At 41.3% G+C, this 18,295-nt stretch overlaps 1 protein-coding gene across 3 annotated transcripts in view; it reads left to right on the top strand.

The window, feature by feature from the left end:
* ephb2b (eph receptor B2b) overlaps positions 1-18,295 on the top strand; it is a 153,723-nt gene that overhangs the window by 60,291 nt on the left and 75,137 nt on the right. For all 3 annotated transcript variants that reach the window (XM_049471878.1, XM_049471879.1, XM_049471877.1), the window contains exon 3: positions 8,358-9,042. In XM_049471878.1, the coding sequence (XP_049327835.1) occupies positions 8,358-9,042 (685 nt within the window). The remainder of the gene's footprint in view (positions 1-8,357; positions 9,043-18,295) is intronic.

Genomic DNA, 18,295 nt, shown 5'->3' with positions numbered 1-18,295 from the left:
CTCTGGGTAAAATGTGAGAGTTGTGTTACAGCAGAGTGATGAATATTGAGGAAATGGTGATTTAGCTGGCAGTCGTTTTGTCCCCTGAAGCTCCTGTTCTAGAATTCACCGAGAGCTCGCGCTCCGTTACGCTGGTTGTACCGATCACAGGCAGGAACTGTCAGGAGAGCTTATAGATCACAGCTCAACTTTCTCTCTCTGAGCAGCAGCGGAGTTATTGATTTAAAACTTCATTTCCACAAAACGCTCTGCGATATACAGCTCTGTAAAAAACTCAAGAGCACTTCAGTTTCTGAATCAGTTTCTCTGATTTTGCTATTTATAGGTTTATGTTTGAGTAAAATGAACATTGTTGTTTTATTCTCAGCAAATGTTGGATTGCCATTTCAGAAACATGTTTTAAATTACTGATAAAATCTGATAAAAATATCGTGAACAGTTTGTATCGTTTGACTGAATAACACACACACACACACACACACACGAAAAAAAAAATATATATATATATATATATTATATATAGAGAATTCCTGTTTTTTTTTTATATTGCAACATATACATCAACATTGATGTTTTATTCTTTAAACTGCAGAGAACATTTCTCCCAAAATATTCTCATTTAGAGCATTTATTTACAGAAAATGAGAAATGACTGAAATAACAAAAAAGATGCAGAACTTTCAGACCTCAAATAATGCAAAGAAAACAAGTTCATATTCATAATGTTTTAAGAGTTCAGAAATAATCAATATTTGGTGGAATAATCCTGGTTGGTTTTTAATCACAGTTTTTTTATGCATTTTGGCATCATGTTCTCCTCCACCAGTCTTACACACTGCTTTTGGATAACTTTATGCTGCTTTACTCCTGGTGTAAAAATTCAAGCAGTTCAGTTTGGTGGTTTGATGGTTTGTGATCATCCATCTTCCTCTTGATTATATTCCAGAGGTTTTCAATTTGCTAAAATCAAAGAAACTCATCATTTTTAAGTGCTCTCTTATTATTTTCCAGAGCTGTATTATCGTGATGCTTTTTCTGAATCCAGAGTGTTCTGAGTTGGAGTTTCATTGCACCAAAGACGAGGCCATTAGTCCCCATGTGTTTTTAATTACATGGACGATGTATTGTGCACGCCAGAACAAGGCATGGCTTATATTCAGTCTGCAGCAGCAGCAGGAGGAGGATATTGAACTGGCCTCGGCCTGCAGTAAGAGCTGTCTGCCCTAATTGCCAGAGAACAGTAACGGGCTGAGTGAAGAAGAACAGCAACCCTCTGAAGAATTCACTAATATCTGAAAGATGGAAGTCGTGCAAAACGGCGTCCACTGGCCCAAGGTTATGCTTCTGTCCTTGCAGTCAGAGTGTGATGAGCTCCTTTATATTTAAAGTATCAGTCTGTAATATTTAGTGTCTAAATTCAGAGCAGAAGCATTTCTGAGTGGAGAGGGATATGGATAAAATATTGTGTTTAATGGTATCGTCGCTGACCAATGAAAAACACTAAACTCCAAAACAGCAACTTTACAGGAGAGAGAAAAAACCTTGTAAACTTTTAATGGAAGTCAATGTAAAAAGAGTTTATTTCAGGTCATTTTGAAGAGTTTCTATTGGTCCGTTCATCAAGAAATTTTGGCACAGTATAAGGGACAGTTTGTCTGTTCAAATTGTGTAGTAAACTAAAAATCAACAAAAATGAAGATAAGTGTTTTTCATAGGACAGCGATAATATTCATTCTAAAAACTGGGGTGTCGGGTCACTTTTCACGGGAGTTCTTCTTCTTTTTCTTCTTCTGGTCACGTCACGCATTGTCTTTACATACTTGCGTCACACGTACAGCCTCTAAAAGAGGATCCGGCTCATTTTTACTGAACGCGAGCTGCTGGTGGAGCAATGGAGACTTCAGAAGAGGAAACTCAGAGCTCAGTAGCTCATTCACTCATAGTAAAACCAAAGAAACCAAAAGAAACTCTCTCTCTCTCTGTGTCTCTCTCTCTTACTGAACATAACCTGGAGTCGGATTCATTCGCTCTAAAAGAAGAAGACCGCATCACACCCGCCCAGTTTAAAATGATTCTTCCGCATGTTCAGCTGTAAGAAAGAGCTTGTATAGTAAAGTTTAGACCTCAGACTTGAAGACGCCCCATTTTCCCTGATGCTCTTTGAGTTGGGGTGCTGGACTATAGAGTATAGAGCTGTGGATCGTACCCAGCCTCGCTCTTTTATAAGCTTCTTTATGCTGGACTCGCGTTCCTGAACAGAAAAGAGAACAGCCCGGCTCTTGTGCTGAAGGAGGCCTCCACATTCTTCCTCTCTTTTACTTGGTGGTTCCGGTATTCTTCTCCAGGAGAAGGAGGTGAACTCCTCTACAGATTAACAGTTCAGATTAAAGCAGTGCTTCTCAGAGATTGGAGCAAAGGAACTGAATTATGGATGCTCCATTTTTTAATTGAGGGATTTTAACAAATTATGTTCGAAAACTGAATAAGTGATGTGAATTAGACGTGTGAAATTATTATAGAACAATATGAGTTTATTTGAAAAAGTCATATTTTAGTGTTTTCAGCTTTGAATATGGTGGACATTTTGAATATGTGTACCAATTTTTCCTCCTTTTACCTATTTTTTGTTTTTAGTTTCTTTTTCTATATATAATCTATACTCTGTTATGTGGAGGTTTTACAAGCTATTTCTGATTCTTCTGTTTTCCTTTGCTGCATTATACAGCCTGAGATTACTGTTATTTGTACTGTTTTATTGCTGCAGTATAACAAATACAATGGCTTGCAAAAGTATGTATACCCATTTTGTCATCTTAAAAAAAAGGAAATGCATTTTGTTGAGATTTTAATTGTGAATTGAAATGAAAATATATCATATAACATATCTGAAAAGTTTAAAACCGCTAAATATAAATGGTTTGTTAGAGAATACTATTGAACAAACAGCATCATGAAGACTGTGAAACATGGTGGAGGCAGCATCATGCTGTGGGGATGAGCTTTTCTTCAGCAGGGACAGATTTAGGAAGCTGGTCAGAGTTAATGGAGGGAAGATGGATGGAGATAAATAAATACAGAATAATCCTGGAAGAAGAAAAGCTGTTGGAGGCTGTAAAAGACTTGAGATCTTCCAGCAAGACGATGACCCTAAACATACAGCCAGAGCTACAGTGGAGCTATAATGATTTAGATCAGAGAATATTCATGTGTTAGAATGATCCAGTTAAAGTCCTAAAGACCTAAATCTCATTGATCTTCTGTGGAGAGACATGAAAACTGCTGTTCACAGACCAACGCTCTCCATCCAACCTGACTGATCTTCAGCTGATTTATAAAGAAGAATGGAGCAAAAATCTCCAAACCCCAAAGATCTGCAGCTGAAATTGCAGTGAAAGGTTGCTGTACTAAATATAAGCTACTTTTTGTATATGATCTCAATAATATAAATTTAAGTTTGTGGATGTAAGGAGATAAAATGTAATATAACTAAAGTTAAAGTGGTATAAATCATTTCAGAGCTTCACTAGTGCAGCGGGTATAAACAGCGGGTGCACTAGTGGTAAACCTCGAGGGTGTAAAGGGTAGTTTTAACTTAGCGATTTGTCGGATTGCTAAATCTTTATCCCCGCTGAACTCCTCCCACCTGTGTCACATCGTAAAACACATGACCACCTTCAGTCACTCTCAGGCAGGAGGTCGGGGGAATAGCTGTGAAAATGAAGACGTTTCATTTAATTTCACACTTGGCGCTTGATCGCTGGGCCCTTATTATGCCCCATTTGGTTCTCTCCACTGCCCGTGATGAAAGAGTGGCAGAAAAGCGTCGGCAGGACAAAGAGAGGCCCTCCTTCAAAATGCATTTGTTTGGAGTCTCTGCAGCTCCTCCCCCTCACCCCTACCCCGGACACATCGTCTTCACCAGCTCTTTGTCTCTCATTAGCGACTGCCTCGCTTTTTTCTTTCCATCTGATTTGATCAGTGGAAGCTGCACACTGGCTGTTCCTCTGGTTCAGCTCTTCCTCGCTGAGCGTTTGGAGAAGAATGGTCCTGTTTAAGGGGAGGTGGCGAGGTCAACGGCTGCCCATGACCCCGGACACATCTGTCCATTCGCGTGACCCAGACTGAAGCAGACTGTACATTTATCATTCACTGATTTGCCTCTGAGTAACGTTGCCTGCGTCGAGCCGAGCAAAGTAATACAACACTTACAGGGGTTGCAGAATGAAACTGAAACAGTTGGTTTTAGAGCACAATAATTGATTGTGGTGACGGACAGTTCTGGTGGAAACAGGAGAGTTGAGGTGCACATTGAATTCTGCGTGATTTGATCAGCCGTGGTTTTATGTTTTTTGGATACAATCCGGGTTAGCACCCGAACATCCCTTTCAGACAGCTTCCTCTTACAGCGTCCACAGTTAATCCTGTTGGATGTGGTTGGTCCTTCTTGGTGGTATGCTGACATTACCCTGGATTCCGTGGCTCTTGATGCATCACAAAGACTTGCTGTCTTGGTCACAGATGCTCCAGCAAGACGTGCACCAACAATTTGTCCTCTTTTGAACTCTGGTATGTCTCCCATAATGTTGTGTGCATTGCAGTATTTAGAGCAGAACTGTGCTCTTACCCTGCTAATTGAACCTTCACACTCATGGAAAAAGGCAAGAGAGTAGTCAGAGAAGAAAGCAAAGTTGGTAACTAAAGATCAGAAGCTGAAATAGAGGACTTGACAAGAGAGTGAAAAATAGCAAAAAAGGGTCCTTCCAACAAGACGATGACCCTAAACATACAGCCAGAGCTACAGTGGAGCTATAATGGTTTAGATCAGAGAATATTCATGTGTTAGAATGATCCAGTTAAAGTCCTAAAGGCCTAAATCTCTCTCCATCCAACCTAACTGTTCTTCAGCTGTTTTATGAAGAAGAAGGGAGGGAAAATATCTCAAAAAGTCTCTAGATGATCAAATGACGTGCTGTAATTCCTTTTAATTTATTGTCTGGTGAAAGTATGAAACAGTCACTGCCACATTCGGCTAGATGTCCCTCAAACGTTTAATGTAAAATCTCTGCAGTGCTGTTCAGCACTGTTCCGCAGTCAATGACCTTGTATTTACATATTTAGAATAATTTGCAAAGACTTAGACCTTCCAGCAAGACGATGACCCTAAACATACAGCCAGAGCTACAGTGGAGCTATAATGATTTAGATCAGAGAATATTCATGTGTTAGAATGATCCAGTCCTCTAGAAGATTAAATAGCGTGCTGTATTTCCTTTTAATTTATTGTCTGGTGAAAGTATGAAACAGTCGCTGCCACGTTCAGCTAGACGCCCTCAAACGTGTAATATAAAATCTCTGCAGTGCTGTTCAGCACTGTTCCGCAGTCTCTGACCTCGTACATATTTAGAATAATTTTATTGGGTCTCAGGCGAGTAACTGGGACATGTGAGTGAGGAACAAAAGCCGAGTGGAAGAAAGCTTTTCTAATTAGTCTGAGGGTGTTTGATAGAATGGGGGTCTCGAACATGAGGCTTGACTTTCTCCCCGAATCGCGTCAAAACTCTGTCAAAATCCTGGTTAAGTGGTGACTAATTTGGGAAATTATGTCAGCTGTGAAGTGAAGAGTGAGGGGAACAGAAGGTGGGCGACGGGAGGAGCTGAGTAGGTTTCAGAGCCGTGGTGTGAGGAAGTGAAGGAGGTGAAGGAAAGGGTTTTCCCTGCTGGAGGAGGTCAGGGTTCTGACTCGGTTGGCGGCTGGAATCTGTGCTGTTTAGTGCTGAGAGCGCTCAGCTTGATTCTCAGCCAAACTGGACAGAAAACCGCAGAGGAGCATCTGGAGTCACTTTGGGGCGGCGGTGGAGCTCTCGGTGCATGCAGACTTATTGTGTGCGTTATATAGCTGTAAACTTAATAAGAAGCCTGTTTCACTCTCCCCAAATGACCATCCATATAATTTGATTATCGAAGGTTTGTAATGTTGAAGAGGATGAAATTTAGTGAGCCGACTTCGCCAAGAGCTTACAGCCTCCACTGCACCCCCGCTGATCACCGGCTATTTCTGTTTCTCTTCTGTACAGATGGAGGATGATGATTCTGAGGCATGTCACGAAAAATTATGCACAATATGTTTACATGTATATAACTATTACCAATTAGAGTTTGAATACAAAATCTAAAAAAAAAAATCTTGTCCAGCATTTATTTATATTCCAAATCCAATATTTAAATATTCTTTCTTTATTCTCTTTCTTTGATTTTATCAATTAAAAAAATAACCTCTGTAATATAATCAAGAGGAAGATGGATGATCACAAACCATCAAACCACCAAACTGAACTGCTTGAATTTTTACACCAGGAGTAAAGCAGCATAAAGTTATCCAAAAGCAGTGTGTAAGACTGGTGGAGGAGGAGAACATGATGACAAGATGCATGAAATTAAAACTGTGATTAAAAACCAGGATTATTCCACCAAATATTGATTTCTGAACTCTGAAAACTTTATGAATATGAACTTGTTTTCTTTGCATTATTTGTTTGCATTATACAGAATAATGTAAGTTTTAATAGGGTGGAGGGTGGATAAGAGTCTCCACCAGTGGATCCACTGTGATCCAGTATGAATTCAGCTCTTTAGCACATTATTAATTGTTAATTTAGCATTAATAGTTGTGATGTAACACTGGCAGGTTTACTGTGTGGAGGTTATGTGATGGTTATTGAGGCATAAACACAATCACCTTTTTTTTCCTCGAGGTCACGTTCATATATTGTTCGATAAATCGATAAGGTAATTATCGTGACAGACCTTTACTTAACATATGGATTTTTCTCTCTCTTAATTAACTGACTTAATGAACACACTGCACATCACGTATGCGTGCACTATATATGTGTTTTCTATATTGATCAGTGTCGCTTTCAAAAACTTTAAAAACACAAATGAGATAATAAATATAATAAATACTTACTTTAATGCAGAATCTAAACACTTGTGGTGAAAAGCATAAATCTACAGGTTTTCATCAAAGCTATGTTTGCACAGCGTGATTACTGATTTTTTTATTTTTATTATTTTATTCAAAGCATGTCCACTTCCTTCCTGCATTCCTTCCTTCCACGCTGTATGAAGGATGAATAAAGGATGAATAAAGGATGAATAAAGGATGAATAAAGGATGGAATGCTTATGCTGCTTCTCTTTTCTGATGCCAGAGGAGGGAAAGAATCAGCTCAGCGGAAAGACAGAGCGGCGCAGTGTAAACGCTGTAGTTTATCACCTGTTCTTCAGAGTCGCATTAATAATGCATCCTCTCGAGCAGCAAGAGACAAATAAACACAGAGCAGGTTCTCCCGCCGTGGCCCAGCTCTTTACTCACACTGCCAGAGACTTTTAACATCCGAGCCAAAGCATTTTAGCCTCTCCTGCCCTGTAATCCTGTCCCTGCCTGTGGGGAGAATGTCCCCGGCTGTCCCTGGAGAGAATGGAGGACGGACACGCTGTAGGAACGTGTACTGAGATGTATATGATATACAACTCTAATAAAATGAAGAGATCACTTCAGTTTCTGAATCAGTTTCTCTAATTTTGCTATTTATAGGTTTATGTTTGAGTAAAATTAACATTGTTGTTTTATTCTATAAACTACAGACAACATTTCTCCCAAATTACAAATAAAAATATTCTCATTTAGAGCATTTATTTACAGAAAATGAGAAATGACTGAAATAACAAAAAAAGATGCAGAGCTTTCAGACCTCAAATAATGCAAAGAAAACAAGTTCATATTCATAAAGTTTTAAGAGTTCAGAAATAATCAATATTTGGTGGAATAATCCTGGTTTTTAATCACATGTTTGCAGTTAATGCTTCTTGACATCATGTTCTCCTCCACCAGTCTTACACACTGCTTTTGGATAACTTTATGCTGCTTTACTCCTGGTGCAAAACAAAAATCATTCAAGCAGTTCAGTTTGGTGGTTTGATGGTTTGTGATCATCCATCTTCCTCTTGATTATATTCCTGAGTTTTTTTTTATTTGGTAAAATCAAAGAAACTCATCATTTTTAAGTGCTCTCTTATTTTTGCTCTCATCTTATATCCAGGATAGAGGAACCAACATAATATATAATAATAATATATTATATATTGTTAAAGTATAGTAAATATTTTTAAGAACTTCCAAAATAAAACTATTAGTAAAACAATTTTAAGTAAAACGTAATGTTCAGTGTTGAGGTTAGTGAATAAATAATTGAGGTAATTGAGGTAAAAACGATGAGTCGATAACGCACTAATCACACGAGTAAAATGCAGCATGAATGAATTCACTACACTTTCTTACTTTCTTTTCTCCTGCAGTGGGAGGAGGTGAGCGGCTACGACGAGAACATGAACACCATCCGCACCTATCAGGTCTGCAACGTTTTCGACGCCAACCAGAACAATTGGGTGCGCACCAAATACATCCCACGGCGCGGCGCCCAGCGCATCCACGTGGAGATGAAGTTCTCGGTGCGAGACTGCAGCAGCATCCCGCGGGTCCCCGGCTCCTGCAAAGAGACCTTCAACCTGTACTACTACGAATCGGACGCGGACACGGCCACGAAAGTGTCCCCGCCCTGGATGGAGAACCCGTGGATAAAGGTGGACACCATCGCGGCGGACGAGAGTTTCTCGCAGGTGGATTTGGGGGGACGAGTGATGAAGATCAACACCGAGGTTCGCAGTTTTGGTCCGGTGTCTCGGAATGGCTTCTACCTGGCCTTCCAGGACTACGGAGGCTGCATGTCCCTAATCGCAGTCCGTGTCTTCTACCGGAAGTGTCCCCGAGCCATCCGGAACGGAGCTATATTCCAGGAGACTCTTTCAGGAGCTGAGAGCACGTCTTTGGTCGCCGCCAGGGGAGTTTGCGTCCCCAACGCAGAGGAAGTGGACGTTCCCATTAAACTCTACTGTAACGGAGACGGCGAGTGGATGGTGCCCATCGGACGCTGCATGTGCAAAGCTGGGCATGAAGCGGTGGAGAACGGCACGGTCTGCAGAGGTGAGTTCAGTCTGTACGTTGCTTTCTGCTCGTGTTTTTGTGCTTTGATGAGATTAACGTGTTACAGGAATTAAAAGCTCTGCAAAGTGTTCAAATGCTTTGATTTGATTTGATAGATTTGTGTGTTTTGTCTCCGAATGTAGTTCACAACTCGGTCAAAACCAATATTAAAAAAGCAAACAGATTAATCTCAACTAGATGCCTGTTTCGTGTGTGTTTGGAGTTGGGATGGTGGCTTCCTGCATGCTCAGCAGACACGCTTTTCTACGGTTGGGGTTATTTAGGGGATTTATGCATTGGTGTGCTGCATTTAGTTCACTATAATTCTGTTGAGACGCGGAGAATAATCTTTAATAGCATGAAAGAGAGAGAGTACACAGTAGGTCATGCTGCTTCTCCTCCATCAGCAGCCGGAGTCTGAGAGAGAGAGAGAGAGAGAGAGAGAGAAAGAGAGAGTACAGTAGATTTAACCGTTTTTATGAAATCTTGTTTCTTTTGTGATTTTGTTGTTGTTTTCTTTCATTTTGTCGTTTAATTCGCTGTTATATTGTCTGTGTTTGGCAGATGCTCTTCTCCAGAACAGGAACAAAGCTACTGAAGCAGATATGATTTATGTATTTATGTGTTTTAGGTGCTCCATTCCTTTGTGTAGTATACTGTTTGTTGCAGTATTGTGTGTAAGGGGGGCGGTGCCTCAGGGTTTGGCGGGTTTGGTTGTTTGGTGTTTTTTATCCGGCTCCTTTTCTGGGTATGGATGGATAGAAAGATGGAAGGATGGATGAATGAATGGATGCATGGATCTCTGTGGATCGATGGTTCCTGGAGCGCTCCTCCGTCACCCCGCCTCCTTTTCCTCACTCACCTGTGATTCAACCTGCTCTCGGCTCGCCGCTGTTCCCACGGCAACGGCTGCCTGCAGACGGGCTCCACGCTGACACAGACGACACAATAAAACGCCCACCTGTGTTACTAACCCCAACACACACACACACACCCCACCGTCCCCCTCACTGTCTACTCACACACTCTCTCTTTCATAAACGCGCTGTAATTACCACGCCGGCTCCCTCGGCCGGGCTGAGCGCCGGTAATCGCCGCTCGTCTCCAGGCCGCCGGGCCGATGCTCCGCCCCGCTCTCGCTCAATGACAGTTAATGAGGACGGTCACAATCCCCCTCAGGAATACACGCCGATAAAACCTGAGCCCGGCCCAAATCTACTTCAAATTGAAAAGCCCACATAATTACACACATTTGGTTGTTTTTGACCTACATGTAATTTACTGGGTGCCGCGGTTTTTAATATCCCTGGGGTCTCCTTACTGCCATGCATCTTTTGTGTGCAACCGGATTCAGAAAAAACGATTAAAGCGATAACAATTAATAGAATTTAGATAGAAGAGTCCATCAGAGATCAATCAGTTCATGCGTGGAAAGTGGGGGATCTGGGTTTCGGTCTCATTTAACTGAAGAGATGCAGGACCTCGGCCTCAAGACCTTATCCTGCCGTTAGTTCACTGTAATTCTGTCGAGACGTGGAGAGTAATCTTTAATAGCCTGAGAGAGAGAGAGAGAGAGTACAGTAGGCCACTGTGCTGCTTCTCTTACATCAGCAGCCGGAGTCTGAGAGAGAGAGAGAGAGTACAGTAGGTCAGGTGAACAGAGACTGGGTAATTGGTTAATTAAAACTTGCCTTTACAGTACTGATATGCAATATGCAAATATAATGCTGCAAACCATAATTTGCCTTGTACATACATTTTTCATCTTTTAGGATAATGATGATGATGATGATGATGATGAGGTTATGTTGAGCTTGTTTGTGGAAGGAAACCCACGGAGACACGGGGAGAACATGGCCCAATACCACTAAACCACCGTGTCTCCTGGGAAGTTAAAGATCTGTTTTGTAGTGTATCATCTGTTCTACTAGAGATGGTACCTCTATCTAAACTCCCGGTGCAATAAAGCTTTATTTCTGATTCAGATCATCTTCTTCAGTTTTAACAGAGATAAAATCAGTGTTTACTCTGACAGTCCCGTTGTCTGTATAAACCCTGTATCTGTAAAACGTTTCCTCTTCATCCATCAGCTTCAGCTCCTCCTCTAAGACGTGTTTTGTCGTCTGTTTTCCGGGCGGCTCTGTCCTCGCTGATCACACTCTCGCGGTGATCGGGCCGCCGGGAGCGTGATGTATGATCCGGGAGGTGCGTGGTGGCGTGCGAGTGTTTGCACGGATATCCGATACGTCCAAGTCCGGCGACGGTGAGAAACGCGAGTTTACTGCAGAAAAATGAGGAGCAAAGTAAATAAAAGCGTTAAACATGGGGGAGGGGGGGGCGTGCAGGACCTGCGGTCGGCTCTATTGTTGGAGAGCGGTTTTGATCGAGGCCTGCCATCAATTCATCTGCCTATTTATCTTTGTGGCAGCAGTAAGCTGATAGCGCTGCGTGAGACCATGTCAGAACCATAACTGCGGTCAGTGCCTTTTAACTGCCGGCGGTTGGGGGGGCGGATTGATTTATGAAAGGGTGCTTTTCCCGCTTTCCCCTCTGTGGAGAGTTAGAGAGAGTTAGGGAGAGTTAGGGTGTAATGAATTGATTTGTGAAAGATGTGTCGGCTCTGAGATGCCGGCGGATCCTCTTACTCCGCCGGATTGTTCGGAGGCCGCGTGGTGATGAAAGAAACACCTCCCCGTGACAAAGCGTGCAATTACGCACGTATCAATTAAATCCCTGGCAGCGCGCTCGACGAGTAATTGCACTCTGACGAGAAATCTCTCAAAATATTGACAGCAGACGAATGCGCTCGCTGTGTTTTTTTTTAAAGCAGCGCCTCTTTCTCTCCGGAGAAACAAACGAGCCTCGGCGTCGTCTCACAGCGGAGACGTCCCTTTAAAAACCAGGACAGATCGGATTCCGTTTAGAGCTGCAGGAGACGAGGAACCTCTGGAGACACAAGAGGTCTTGTTCACATTATGCTGTCTATCTGAAATGGAAGCAGCCCTGAACACAGTTAAGGACAGCAGAGCACAGCAAAGCACAGTGAAGCACAGTAAAGCAACGTGACTCACAATGAAGCACAGTGACTTACTCACAGTGAAGCACAGTAAAGTACAGTAAAGCACAGTATAGCACAGTGACTTACTCACAGTGAAGCACAGTAAAGTGCAGTAAAGTACAGTAAAGCACAGTATAGCACAGTGACTTACTCACAGTGAAGCACAGTAAAGTACAGTAAAGCACAGTATAGCACAGTGACTTACTCACAGTGAAGCACAGTAAAGTACAGTAAAGCACAGTAAAGCACAGTATAGCACAGTGACTTACTCACAGTGAAGCACAGTAAAGTACAGTAAAGCACAGTAAAGCACAGTATAGCACAGTGACGCACAGTAGAAAAGCACAGTGAAACACAGCAAAGCACAGTGATGCACAATGACGCACAGTAAAGCACAGTAAAAAAGCACAATGAAGTGCAGTGACGCACAGTAAAGTACTGTAAAGCGCAGTGACGCACAGTGAAGCACAGTAAAGCACAGTAAAACACAGTGAGGCACAGTGAATATCATGTTTTAGTCGTGGCTCTGAGCTCCAACATCAGCTATATATATTTGCTGTGTAAATTTTATCTTTAGACGTTTTGCTGTGGGTATCTGATCTCAGTGCTGCTCGGCTGGTCGAGTGGAATATAAACTGTAGCAGTCGGTTTCTGACGTGCTGCTCTGATGCCGTGAGCACAGAGATGACAGGTTAAATTTACAGCGACGCGCCGCCCAGAGAGAAGCTCCAGCCTGCCAAAATGACTGGGTTCCTCTTTTAACTGTGCGGTTCTGAGAAAACAAAGTAATAAACTATAAAATCACCACTGAAGATTCTGCAGATACTTCCTGAATCCCAGGCTTTAGAGGTTTCACCAGGAAACCTGGAGCACATGTCTGTTTGTAGTGTTTGTTTAAAACTATGGTTTAATCTAAAATCACGTGTAGGACGTGTTTATGAACTGTAATCTGCAGAGTGTGGAACAGAATCAATTAGGATCATAACTGGGGATTAGTTTTCATAGATATTTTTTCCACTTTTTGGACAACTGCCTGAATAAAAATAAATAAATAAAACAAAGTGTGCTGTAATGCTAATTCCAAAAAAGTTGGGGCAAAAATAAATACATAAATAAATAAATAAATGTCAATAGCAAAAAAAGGGTCTCCAGTATTTAAAAAAGGGCTTTAGATGAGATTTACTGGGGGTGTGGGAACTTTTTTGATTCTTAGATGTCTCTCTATTCGGTTGTAGATGATACTGAATCGATTCACGAATGACAAAAATAAATGCTTTTATAGATGTTAGCTAGAACTGAGAACGTAATTATGACGGGAAACCAACTGTGGAGTTTCTGAGACGTCAGACAGAGGCAGAGATTTAGATGTTTGAGTGGAAGTAGCTGAAGATCTCCGATATCTGATAGTAATCATTTCATTCTCAGTTCTAGATTACATCTATAAAATCATTTTTTTGTAATTTGTGAACCGATTCAGAATCTCTTCGCTGTCTGAATCGAACATTTCCTGAACCCGTACTAAATCCCGTCTGTCAGTCAGACTGAGGAAGAAGAAGGGATGAGGTTCTGGAGGAAGACGAGTGCAGTAGAGTCCCTCAGGTCCCACAGTTTCGCAGGTTTGCAGTCGTTTTCCGTATAGAAAAGGATTAAGTGCAGAAATCAGCGTCATGCAGAAACCGCTGCTGTTTCCCACGGCGTCTCTGTGTTTAATGAAGGCTCTAATTGGCCCACAGTCCCACGAGCCTCAGAACGACACGACATAAAGCAAAACAAACATCCCTCCATCATCCTCTCCCGGCCCAGACCCTGCAAATAAGGGTTTAGTGGGAACCGGAGCGCCCAGAGCCTCCATAAACACACCTGTCTCACCGCTCAGCTCCAAAAGAGGAATAAAAACAGATCAGAAATAAAAAGAAAACACTTTAAATCCAGCACTCGACGCCCTGCTCCACTGTGAGTGACATTTTATACATGCAGGGTGTTTAGGTTCTGTTTTTCACACGTTTTTCGTCTGGAGCAGCGCGGGGTGTTAGCTAGCTGACTGTTTTTCTGAGCTGGATTACTCACTTGCTGAGCTGATGACAGACTGAAGCCACAGACTCTGTGGCTGTTTTTAGATTGATGCTATCTCTGATCTGTCTTTTTGTCTCTGTTTTATGTCTTGGAATCTAGTAAAGTGCGACTCCTGCTGAAATAAATTGTAGAGCAAACACTCTAATATAACTTATAACTAAATAAATTAGTCATAGTTTGGTATGAATTAATTTTTTTGGAAAGTTTTTCAGTAGTGATTTCTTTTGCAATTTTTGGTTAAATATCCCTTTCATGCATAGAGGTCACTACAGTGTACAGCTGTTTAAATTTTTTTTTTCTTTAAATATGCTTGCAATTTTGGGCACTGCTGCATATAGTCCACTGTAGTGGAAGCTATTGCATCATCCTATACAAAAAAATCCCATTGGTTGGTCATTGTAATGGGAAAAAGAAGTCAATGAAATCAAGATGGCCGACAGACAGGGAAAACCACCAAACACCTTGACTATTTTTGTTTCTACCTTTTATAAAATTATATCACTGCAGGTAAAAAAATATATAATTACATCAAGTAACATCTAAGGTGACATATTATGTAAAGATTTTCGAAATTTTGATTTTATATTTGAGGGAATTGTAGATTAATCATCTGTCCACTTAATTGTACATCATGCATCATTAGCTATTTTTCAACTTTTATGCAATGTCAATTACTTCCAGTGTTGTTTTTAAAATAATTCATATTGTTTAATGTTTTGGCTGTAAATCAACTTCTTTAATTGAGGAATGTCTGCCAGTACAGACAGTTGCAAGCAGAGAAGTAGGGTCAAGCAGTGATAGTGAAGGTGAGTCTGGAAATGTTACTGAGGGAGTTGAGGCTGAGGAACGGAGATGAAGGAGATGAGGCTGTTGAAACTAAGGGCACCCCAATATCCAGTATGCCCCTGGAAACCACTGGCCCCAGCTCAAGAAAGTATAAAATGCCAGCACACGAAGAACCAAGTACATCTGCATGCAGTGTCTTGTAGCTTTGTGCCCTGTATGCTTTGGCAACCATCATAGAAAATAGTCTCAGAAATTAGCAACAAGCATGATTTGACAGGAAATATGATACATGCTATAAAATACTATAAGAGAATATGCTCACTTAACAGTTCAGAGACTTGACAAGAATACAGTATGATAATACCAGTCACAATCAAGATTCTATAAGGTTCTACGGTTCAGAGACATTTTCTTGTGTCACAATATCCTCCTCAGTTCCACTATTCCAACAGAATACCATATTACAACTGTATAACTGAATTACATTTGTGTGTTTTTTTACAACAAAAAATGCATGAAGTACACTTGAGTGGACAGATAAATATTTCTTTATCGAATAAAGATAGAATATATATTTTTTTCAAACCTTGTTTTACATCCCTAAGGATGTATAAAAACACTTAGAAAAAAAATCCTGACTGAGTTTATTATAATTCATGCATGAGAGGGATATTATTCGTTGCCAAATATTCAGTGCTTTCCTGATTATGACTTTACCTTAAGTCATTTATCTATCATACTCTGTAGCCTATATTGCATCATCCAGATATTTCAGCCTCCATTAAAAAAGTGCTGGAAAAGCCTCGCCAGATAAATCCTGAACCATTTATTCCACACATTTAGATATACTGTTTATTTACACAGTAAAGCATGTCCTTTTCTTCATGTGTGTGTGTGCGTATGTGTGTGTGTGTGTGTGTGTGTGTGTATTCCCTCTTTAAGCTTCTCATTATTCTTTTATTCTGTTTATTTAATCTGTATTTATTTGGTTTTGTTATTTTAAAGATTATTTCTATTCTATATCCATTTGAAAAGCTATTTAAGTTAATTGAGTGGAAAGTGAGACGCCCACATGCTTCCGCCCACAAACAGCTTTTTAAAAACTATTCGTTCCCCATCATTTCTCTCTGTTCTCCACCGTTTCACTCTGCTTAAATCAGAGAAGGAGCAGAAGCTAACTAGCTAATCAGAGCTAATCAGTTGAGGAATACTGTAAATCTCTCTGGCTCTGTATCGGATCAAGAAAACTCTGGTTTTATATACAAACAAATTTATTTATTTCTGATCAGATCTGAACTGCTGGAACTATTAATGTTTAAATGATTAAAACTCTATACAGTGTTAAAGTTACGGGATCTGTGAGGAACTATTGGAGGTTATTCAGTTCAGTAAATCTTTTATCTGCAGGAGATTTAAAGAACCTCCTGGAAACATTTTAACTGAAAGAAACTTTTATTTTATTGAAAGGTGTTTAATATTTATATGTGATATGATTTGATAAAGGTCTGTGATGAGTGGAAGTGTTGGGATTTACGGTCGGGGTTGGATATGGTGATTAGGGGGCGGGGTTTAGCGGTCAGACCCTCAGATTCCTCAGCGTTAGTGGAGCATCAGGATCACTGGAGCCGTGCCCCCGGAGAGACCTGCTACACTTTTATTCCCTGTTTCTGAGCAGTGATGGAGATTTCAGTTCTCCATCTGTTTCCTGCTCTTTTTTCTCCTCCTGCTCTTTTTTCCCTGCCTGTATTTCCCTCCATTTACCATCAGAGCAGCTTCTTCCACCTTAATCTGCAGCTCCTACAGCTAAAATACAAACAAAACAAATAAAAAACTTTATTTATATGTAAATAACTTCACATATATATATACAGTATATATATATATATATATTATTTTGTTATTGTTCAACTAAAATGCAGAGATTAATTATATGTTGTTTATGCGCAAATGAATGAATTCATGTTTACAGTAAGATATTGTACTGGATTAGGTGATATGGCTCTAAAATAACATCACATATAATATTTTAGGATAACTTTTAAAACAACAATATTATTGGTGATTTGACAAAACAGACAGTAGTTTTGGTGTTCTGGTGTTTTGGTGAGTTGGTGTTTTGGTGTTCTGGTGTTTTGGTGAGTTGGTGTTTTGGTGAGTTGGTGTTTTGGTGAGTTGGTGTTTTGGTGAGTTGGTGAGTTGGTGTTTTGGTGAGTTGGTGTTTTGGTGAGTTGGTGTTTTGGTGAGTTGGTGTTTTGGTGAGTTGGTGAGTTGGTGTTCTGGTGTTTTGGTGAGTTGGTGTTTTGGTGAGTTGGTGAGTTGGTGTTCTGGTGTTTTGGTGAGTTGGTGTTTTGGTGAGTTGGTGTTTTGGTGAGTTGGTGAGTTGGTGTTCTGGTGTTTTGGTGAGTTGGTGTTTTGGTGAGTTGGTGTTTTGGTGTTCTGGTGTTTTGGTGTTCTTGTGTTTTGGTGAGTTGGTGTTTTGGTGTTCTGGTGTTTTGGTGAGTTGGTGTTTTGGTGAGTTGGTGTTTTGGTGTTCTGGTGTTTTGGTGTTCTGGTGTTTTGGTGAGTTGGTGTTTTGGTGAGTTGGTGTTCTGGTGTTTTGGTGAGTTGGTGTTTTGGTGAGTTGGTGAGTTGGTGTTTTGGTGTTCTGGTGTTTTGGTGAGTTGGTGTTTTGGTGTTCTGGTGTTTTGGTGAGTTGGTGAGTTGGTGAGTTGGTGTTCTGGTGTTTTGGTGAGTTGGTGTTTTGGTGAGTTGGTGAGTTGGTGTTTTGGTGTTCTGGTGTTTTGGTGAGTTGGTGTTTTGGTGTTCTGGTGTTTTGGTGAGTTGTGTGTTGAGCTCTGTTGGAGTGTACAGTGGCGTGAGAGCGCCGCTCAGCGAGGAGGAGGCCGGTGGAGATGTTTGTACAGCAGGACGGTGTTTGATGTTGAGGTTGATGGTAAAGTAGAGGCAGCGTGGCGAGTTCAGACTCTGCAGAAGAGATCAGGGTCAGAGGGAGTGATCCAGCTGCTGTTCGCGTTCAGACTGCAGATAATGATGGATGCGCCGCAGCGTCACTCAATCCTGCTGCAGGAGCCATTCGTCCAGCGCCGGTGACGGCTCGGGTTAGAGAGGGCCGGGTGTTCTCGGACGGTTTTAGCATGTCTGAGGGGTCGTCTCGACGGCAGGCCTGAGATTCCCAGAGCGAGGGGGGGGGCGGGTCGTGTGTGTTATACGGTCACGGTGGATCCAGGATGAATCCAGTTGTTCTCACTCTGTTGACCCCTAGCTGTGGACTGAAGGGTAGACACCGGCTCGGGTTTCCTCCTCGCCGGCAATCCGATCCCACAAAAGATCATTCAT

This window comes from Astyanax mexicanus, chromosome 24 (genome assembly GCF_023375975.1).
Source record: "Astyanax mexicanus isolate ESR-SI-001 chromosome 24, AstMex3_surface, whole genome shotgun sequence".
Taxonomy (NCBI): domain Eukaryota; kingdom Metazoa; phylum Chordata; class Actinopteri; order Characiformes; family Acestrorhamphidae; genus Astyanax; species Astyanax mexicanus.
This window is presented reverse-complemented; position numbering and strand designations above follow the sequence as displayed.